Consider the following 9,563-nt stretch of genomic DNA (forward strand, 5'->3'; position numbering starts at 1 on the left):
CAAATTCATTTATTTTTACATTTGTTTATTTTGTTGTTTTTTGCTGATTGACAAATCAGATCTTGTCATTCCATTGATCCTTATTTCTGTTGTTGTGTTTTTCCTGGAAAGAGAAACAATTCATTAACACATTTATTATTTTCCTCATATAAATTTCTCCTTATACTTGAAACTTACCTGTGTTGTCTGTCTGCTTAGTCAGTCTCTCATTGCTGCTCCTACAAACCTACAGTACTGGTCCACGTTTTCCCTTGTATTACTCACCTGGGTGTTTATGCAGCCGTGGTGTGCGGGATACATGAGAGAGGCGTTACAACTGCAGCTGTTTTATTCACTGGACACACACACTGACTGAAAGTTCAGCTTATAACACAGTCTTTTCAGGAGTCTGGGAGACGTTGACCCTTCCCACAGAATTGCATTTTTAATGTGAGTTTAACCTTATATCACTTCAGAGACTCTTCTCCTTGTTCAGCTTGCATAACCCACCATATCTTCTGTCCTCCCCATTTCTCATCATGATGAGTTTTTGAACAGCTGCCTATATTTGTGTTTCCACAGTGTCTCTCTTGCACAGTAATACACTGCAGTGTCTTCAGTCTTCAGCTGATTCATGTGCAGATAGAGATTAGAGCTGTCCTTAGATGCTGTGAATCTGCCCTGCACTGACTGAGCTGAGCTCTTATAAGAATCTGAATAATAATAAATAATCCATTCAAGTCCTTTTCCAGGTGCCTGACGGATCCAGTGCATTTTAGTGCTACTAACAGAAAACCCACTGCAGGCACAGGTCAGTTTGTAGGAACCACCTGGAGACACAACTACTGACTGTTCAGACTGTGTGAGCACAACCTGACAGTCAATACCTGTGGATAAACACAACATTTAAAACAGAATTATGAATATGTATTTATTTACACTTAGAAAGCAGTTTATTTTGTCCAGAGAATTTACTTACAAGACACAGCAGCCAGCAACAGCAAGAGAAATGAAGTGAACATGGTTTATATGAAGGCTGAACTGGTGATGAGTCCTCCACTCAACAGTGTTTAAATATGAAACAGACATCAGTTCATTTGCATTGAAACCTTGAATTAGCAAAATCAGTGGAGTCACAGGTTTATTTTATAGTACCATCTATTGATATGTAAATAATATTGCAGTTCCATAACATTAATAATTGAGTTTATTATTATTTTTTAAAATATATATTTTACAGTTGGCAGATGCTTCATATGAGTTTCTTCAGTCAGATAAATAGTGGCTTTTTTTTTTTTTTTTTTGAAAATTACTTTTTGTTATTAAAAAATAAAAAACAATTTGTTTTTTTAAAATAATTTTTTACTGCTGCCTTAAATGCATTCAGCAACTAATGTGAGTTTCTCCACATGTTCCAGTGAAAGTGGTAACAACTTAGTACTTTGTCATAAACTTAACAGAGTTGTTACATCTGTGTCTTTAGTTTCTCCAATGTTATTTTGTTAAGACAGACTCTAGAGACCTATTGGCTTGTTTCATTTTGTTTGAATAAACTTTTTTTGTTTGTTTGAATTTAAAATTTTAAGTTTGCCAGGTTTTATTTTAAGTTGAAAAATTTTTTTTTTTAAACATTTTAGGCAGAGTCTCCTCAATGTTATTTTTGTTAATACAGACTCTAGAAACCTTTTTTCCTTATTATTATTTATTTTTCCAAAAATGCACACAACAGAATTTTCCATTTTATTATTCAAAATTATCATTATCATTTGTCATTATTTTCTGTAAAAAAGTATTTTCTGTCTGCTGTCTTGCAGGTTTTGTGCACAGTGCTGTACTCATTTCAGTCACTGTGTCTCTCTTGCACAATAATATACAGCAGTGTCTTCATTCTTCAGGCTGTTCATCTGCAGATACACCTGCTTCCTACTGTTGTCTCTGGAGATGGTGAACCGTCCTTGGACAGACTGAGAGTAATATATATACTGGCTGTCATATCTGATCCATGCCAGCCATTCCAGCTCTTTTCCAGACTTCTGTCTGATCCAAGCCATCCAGTAGCCAGCAATGTCCAAACCAGAAGCAGTACATGTCAACTTATGGGATTCTCCAGGTTTCATGACTACAGACTCAGACTCAGTCAGTGTTTGACACCAACAATCTGCAAAATAAAACATGATCACTGTGTGTAAATTCAAATAAATACATACAATTGTATTCTGAAAAGTAAAAACTGTAATCATACATTGAGAAGCCAGCAACAGTATTGTAAATCCCAAGATTTTATGCTCCATAATTGTGTACTGAATGATTGAGCTGTACAGTGATACAGAAATGATTATGAAGGTTCAAGAGGATGAAGAATTTGCATAATCCAATATTTAAATAACTAAATATTCAGTTGGGGGTGTCTTGTATTTAAATAGGGGCATCATGTAACTCACATTCATTTTATGGGTCCATTCAAGGCATAGAAAGTACAGTAACTCAAATCTTTCTATGTTAGACATTATTATTATAACTATTATTTTGTATTTGGTGTCTATCTGGAATTTTCCTGGTATTTTTAATTGACTATTAATTAAACATAAATTAATTAACTAAATAATAATTAAAATATATTATATTATATTAAACATAAATAATAATGTATACACATGATGGCATATTAATTTTTTATATTCAGTTTAATTTATTTACAATTTTGGTCTTTTATTTCTTTTCTTTTTATCTTCTTTTTTTCTGATTGTATAGATAAAGTCTATGATGATTTAGGTCTTATCATGGCATTCAGTGTCCAAACTAGACAAATGTATTTGTGCACATGGTTTTTGCACAAGCATTAAACTGGCGTGTTGAGAACATAACCAAATATTTTACAGGAAATGGTAAATTATTCTCCCAGTTTCTCCAAATTCTGGCTTTTTTACATACAAAGAAAATGAAAGTGATCTGAATCTGTCATACTCCAAAAATATGAAATAAAAAGCATTAAATGTAATATTAATGGCATTAAGACATGCACTTCTTTTGTGTTCTAAGAAAATTATATATGTTTGGAAAGATATAATGACAGTGATTTGCTTGTTATTTTGGGCTGAATTCAGACAACAGGCTGAAGAATAAGAAAAACAACAAATAAATAAATAGAATCAGTGTAATTTATTCATTATATAACTTAAATTCAGACTTGAACATGTTTTTTTTTTTTCAGCTTGAATGAATAACCCACCATATCATTTTCTGTCTTCCCCATTTCCCATGATGAGTTTTTTGAACAGCTGCCTGTGTTTGAAAACAAGCAAAGTGAATCTCTTGCACAGTAATACACTGCAGTGTCTTCAGTCTTCAGCTGATTCATGTGCAGATAGAATTAGAGCTGTCCTTAGATGCTGTGAATCTGCCCTGCACTGACTGAGCTGAGCTCTTATCTGAATCTGAATAATAATAAATAATCCATTCAAGTCCTTTTCCAGGTGCCTGACGGATCCAGTGCATGCTATAGTCACTAAGAGTGAATCCACTACATGCACAAGTCAGTTTAACAGAACCACCTGGAGACACAGTTACTGACTGTTCAGACTGTGTGAGCACAACCTGTGAATAAACACCTGTACAAAGAGAAAACAAAATTGCTGATAAATAGGATTGTTGTTTAGATTTGACCTTCCTTAAGCTGCTTAAATACATTAACTCCTTTAGGCTTTTATAAAATGAAACACTCACTGTGTGCACTTGCCAAGAGCAGAAAGAGGCTGATGGAGATCATTGTTTCTTCTCTTGAGATCAAAATCTCACTTACTAGTTGTTTAAATAGAAAATGTGGCAGTTGAATTTGCATTGATATATTCACTCATGCATGTGTGGACAAATACAATGGGAGTCACCAATTTTCATTTAATGAGAAAGGGTGACCTCTTCTGGCTGCTGAATTATTTTTAAAAATGGGTCATTTGGTTTATTGTATGTGCACACAAGGCTATTACATGCCATTTAAGCAGATGATTTTATTATAAAAACCATAAAGATAACTGGTTTACAAAAGCTAATATATCAGCTGAGTCAGTGTCTAAAAGGTCTAATATTATGTCAACAAATAAACAGTTTTATTTTTGAAAATGTGTTCAGTGGAGAGACATGTTTTTGTACAGTTTCTGTGGCAGTTTGTGGCACAGTGTTTCACGAGCACAGTAATACACAGCTGTGTCCTCAGTGTTGAAGTTTTTCCCTGTTAAAATAACTGCATTGCTGGAGGATTCAGAAGAGAAACTGATCTTGTTTTTCAGAGAATCTGTGACACGATTGCTGCTGGAACTATAGAAATATCCGATCCATTCCATCGGTTTTCCACTTGAATGTCTGATCCAGTGTGTGTAGCCTCCACCTGAGGCTGAATATCCAGTGATCTTACAGGCGATGGAAAACGTTTCTCCTGGTTTTACAACCAGGACAGGAGGCTGATCCAGCTCAATGCAGAAAAGACCTATGAACAACCATGAAAACATTTCAATACATATTGAGCTCCACATTTAAACTGATGTTCATTAGTTTTTTTGTGTTGAGCTGAAGATACTCACAGTGCACAGTTGCCAAAACCAACAGTATTGAGATGCAGTACATGATGCTGATTGTATTTTCACTCTGCTGTGGCTCTGTAAAACAAAGAGAGCTTTTATTATGTCTGTGTGATTCTGTTTACATGAGAGAAGGGCGGAGATTTGCATTGACGTAAACATCTGACTGTAGTCCTTATGGTAATTACTAGTATGAAAACATGCAAAGTGAATCTCTTGCACAGTAATACACAGCTGTGTCCTCAGTGTTGAAGTTCTTTCCTGTTAAAATAACTGCATTGCTGGAGGATTCAGAAGAGAAACTGATCTTATTTTTGAGGGAATCTTTGACACCATTGCTACTGGAACTATAGTACCAGCCGATCCATTCCATCGGTTTTCCACTTGAATGTCTGATCCAGTTTGTGTAGCCTCCACCTGAGGCTGAATATCCAGTGATCTTACAGGCAATGGTAAATGTTTCTCCTGGTTTTAAAAAAAATAATAATTTTCTAGAAATATTTATTGTTGTGCGGAAGATACTTACATTGTGTAGATGCAAAAATCAGTAGTACTGAAATGCAGTACATGATGCTGGTTGTATTTTCACTCTGCTATGGCTCTGTAAAACAAAAAGCTTTTATTGTGTATGTGTGCTTCTGTTTACATGACAGAAGGGCGGAGATTTGCATTGACGTAAACATCATATAGTCCTTATGGTAATTATTGACAATAATGCAAAATTAGTTGCCCAATTTTATATTATTGATTTATAAAATTACAGATGTTTATTCATATTTAGTGTAAATATCTTGCTACTAAAAATTAATTAAATGGAAAAAAAAAACAAAAAACAAAAAATATAACATTTAAACATTTACTGAATACTAGAACTAGTGTTGTGGATAACATTCAATTAAAACAGAAGAGGTTTTGTGAATCGTGTAAAGAAACTTTTTTTTTTTTAAGACTCATGAGGATAGATGATGACAAGACAGTAATCATTGAACATATTTATGTTTTATATATCTGTTGCATGTATTTGCAAGATCAGGGATTGTATAACACACTGTACAGAGTGAATGTGTGCAGTAGTAACCGGTTGTTGTACCTGATCTTAAATAAAAGTGACATCTGTCGGTATAGTCATGTATTCAGTTAATGAGTCGATGAGATTCAGCTCATTTGTAAAGACTCAAAGACCTCAAATATGTCTAACACACATTTGAGGTCTTTACTAATGAGCTGAGATATCAAAAAGTGTCAGAGCTATAATTCTGCTAGAAAGACTCTGAGGGCAGATGAACATTTACATGGTATTTATTCCACAAAGGATTAACAGATGGTATAGCGAACTATAGTGATTCATGTCTAGCTGTATGGAAATGTTATTTGGCATAGCACCTGTGCTTAGTCTAAATCCAGATTTGGATGCAGATTTGGCTTATCTGGCCTGAAGATATCCATTGTCAAGTTATGAAAAGAGGTAGCTGATGCAGCAAAGTAACAAAAAAAGTTTTGTGTCTGGAGATGGGGGCTTTTTGAAGAAGACTAGGAGAAATAGGTTTGCAAAGGGTGCCCTCTAAAGGTGCATTTGCATTTCTGTGTAAAAATTATTAACCTTTGGAAAAATATTGAACATAGTATCACTGCTATTGTATTCATAACTGATGTATCTCCTCCACTTTAACATGTATTTAATGTTATAAACAACATGAAACAACATATCAAACTAGACTGTTGCATTTTCTGAAGGAATATTCAGGATTGTTTGCCCATGTAAAGCTTATCCTGGTTGGCAGTGCTTATAGTAAAACAGGGTTAAAGGCATGCCCATTTTCCACAAGTTGATATGATTCATTAGGGTCTTAATGAAAAGTCTATAATATACTTTGATTAAAAATTTGCAATGGTTTTGTAACACAACAAACTTCCTAACTACCACTTTATAAGGAAAGGCGATCGCAAAGATTCATAAAAAAAACATTTATACTCACTTCTGCTGTAGGTGAAGCTGGATCACGAATGATTCACGAACATAGACGGATATATGTAGATCGGGAGGCGCATTCCCTTCACAAACAAACGTAATCCACTGCATCTTCAGCAGCTCAGATGTCGGGAGTAAATGACGACCACTACGTTCATTATTACATCCAGCAACACAACACCTCAATCGCTTAATCGGAGATATTCTTGTCTAACTTACATCCCTGCTCTGGCATCAAAAAAAGGAAAGTTACTGGACTGTGACAGCTGGTCTGAGGTAAAACGCTCATGTCAATCAACTATTGTGGGAGCGGCCTCTGTGGGTGTGACGGCACACCGACAGGCATCTGAGAACGGCTCGATTTGAAAAAGGGAATATTATTTTTACAGATTAATTAAAAACCACTGCATGGATTTTTATCATTATAGGGTAGATTTGTACATGGGTGTCGGACCCATTGAATGCGGGTGGGACAGGACCCACCCACTTTTGAAGTACCATGATATCGGACCCACCAACATTTACCGTCTCTAATTCGCGAATGTGCGCACTTTTTAGAGCACCATCAGTCAAATCCATTCCACATGACGAATGCGCTAATAGATTAAGCTCTATGGTCATGCATATGAACAGGCAGCATCTGGGGTGGAGGGGTGGACGGAGTGGTCGCGGGCACATCAGGCGCAATCATCAAACATATTTCAAAGGAAGCGGGTGCCACGGTCCTGACCGAATCGTTGTCTATACTAGGTGTGTTTAGGGAATATTTGCGCCTGCTGCACTCCTGTAACACAGGAAAGTAAACAAAGCATCTGAGCGTATCTGCTGCTCAGATACACCTAAGCCTACCCGATACTTTATTCAAACTTTGATTATTTCCTTACTTTATTTTTATTGAAAACAAATGCCTTTCCAGTGTAAAATGAGATGTGAAAAAGCAAAAGAACAATTTCGGCAACAGGCGGACGCAAACTCGGGTCGTTTGCATTAGAAAGCACTAGCTATTCGCCTTACCGCTTACACCAGTGGAAACGCATCTTTTGTGGTGTTGTTACGTTACTGGATAGAGGCAATATGCATAATAAAAGGCACCATACTACAGAAAATGGCATATACTCCAGTAATTTTTTGGGGGGAGGACCCACCCACATTTATTTTGCTTCGGACACCCATGGTGCTCATTGATTGTTAATTGCTTTTTGAATGCTGTTAATTTATACACACACAGTAAAAATCATTAAAATTTATATAAAAAAGAACAACTCTTTCGAAGAGTTCCTTGTAAGCAAAATAATCAAGTGTCATGTAAGCAAAAGAAAAATAAAGATCTCTAAATAGTTGCTGAGCTGTCTGAATCACATCGATTCACATTGTTCAGTTGTTAGTAAACTAACTGCGCTCTGTTACAGTATGCATACTAACTGCAGTAATAGGCACTTTGTACCATATTGATAAAGTAAACTACTGATTAATACAAATGCATTTCTATACTCAGTTCAGTTTACTTTATGCTCTTAAAGGATGGAAGTTCACTTCCAGAACAAAAAAAAAAAAAAAAAAAAAAAAAGAAAAAACCCCTTGTCAAAAATTACAATGTTTCTTGATGAGAAAACTTCCAAAATACAGCTTCAAATGGCTCTAAATGATCCCAGCTGAGGAAGAAGGGTCTTATCTAGCAAAATGATCACTCATTTTTTGAAAACAATTGACAATTTATATACTTTTTAACATCAAAAGTATATAAACAAGTTGGTCTGTGTGAACTTTTTTGCCCCCAGTTTAATACAGTCAGTAAAGTTAGGGTATGTCAGAAAAACTCCCAACTCGTTTGCTTCCCTAACATCAAAACCATCCTATCGCTGCAGAAGTACCGACCCAGTGTCTACAAAGTGAACATGCAAAGATCAACAAATGCCCTTTACAAGAAAAAAGGTAAAACAGCAATATAGGAAGATTTTGAAAAGTAGTATTAACTGTATTGACTCAGATTACACAGACTACGCATGCGCATTGTTTATATAAAAGGGTTAGAATTTAATAAGGTGCCAACTAGAGAACCAATAAAACCAACCAGAGGAGGTAAATTGAAAAAGGAAACAGACAAGCAAACAAAAACAACAAAGATTACTTGTTGGTTGTTCACTCAAGCAGATTTTTTTGAAACATTTTTAAATACAGACATTTCTCCCTCTGAGAAGATTGATAAAAAAAAAAAAAATGTGTCAGACATGTGATGTACACTCACAGGAGCAATTTCACATGGGGGACAGGAGTTTGATTTCTTGAATATTGCAGGTTTTAAATGACACAAATTCATTTAGGTCCCCCCAAAAGGTTGATTGTCCATGCAAGACAAATGCACAAGACGACGACAAATGCAAAGTGTCTCAATGGGGAATCGGTTCAGCAATGCAACTGAAATTGCTTTCCAGTTCAGTGCTGAACAAGGTAAGGATCCATCTCGGAATGTTTAAGAGAAGTCAAACTGAAAGCACACTCTGCAGTGACCAAGCCTCTCATCAGCAGAATAAATAAAGAATAAAAAGGCTAAGCTCATCTTTGCTGAGGAGCATGTTGTGTGGAAAGAGGAGAACTGGTCCAAAGTTCACTTTAGTGATCAGAGCGAGTTTAATTTATTTGGGTCAGATGGCGCCAAACTGAGAAAAGACTGAAGCTAGACTCTGTAAAGAAGTCAGTGAAAGGTGGAGAAGGAAATTTGCTGGATGTCATCACAAAGTACCATTTATACCTTACTAACTGCATATTTGTTAACTGCAGAACAAATAGAGTTTAATAAGTTTAGTTGTGGACTCCTTTGTCTTTGGGTGTTGTGAAACACAAACAATGATTTTGCACAAATGCTTTGGGAAACTTGAGTACAAATGTATTGATGAACAATAACATTGAGCTGTTGTATAAAATAAATACCAACAGTTGTGTTTTAAGTCGTTTTGTAAGGTAGAAGTCAAACTGTGAGAGTCATGAGCAGGAAGCAAAAAAAAAAAAAAAAAAAAAAAAAAAAAAAATCCCACTGTCAACCACAT

The 9,563-nt window shown here is 35.5% G+C and overlaps 2 gene segments (V, D, J or C); both read right to left on the bottom strand.

Moving 5' to 3' along the window:
- Positions 1–516: 516 nt before the first annotated feature.
- Positions 517–3,766, bottom strand: LOC127160632 (Ig heavy chain V region-like). The segment is given in 3 exon segments: positions 517–852; positions 3,574–3,587; positions 3,703–3,766. Coding segments are annotated over 3 exon segments (393 nt in total).
- Positions 3,767–4,069: 303 nt separating this feature from the next.
- Positions 4,070–4,661, bottom strand: LOC127160630 (Ig heavy chain V region 3-6-like). The segment is given in 2 exon segments: positions 4,070–4,459; positions 4,554–4,661. Coding segments are annotated over 2 exon segments (402 nt in total).
- Between the last annotated feature and the right edge of the window lie 4,902 nt (positions 4,662–9,563).

Source organism: Labeo rohita, unplaced genomic scaffold (genome assembly GCF_022985175.1).
Source record: "Labeo rohita strain BAU-BD-2019 unplaced genomic scaffold, IGBB_LRoh.1.0 scaffold_405, whole genome shotgun sequence".
Lineage (NCBI taxonomy): Eukaryota > Metazoa > Chordata > Actinopteri > Cypriniformes > Cyprinidae > Labeo > Labeo rohita.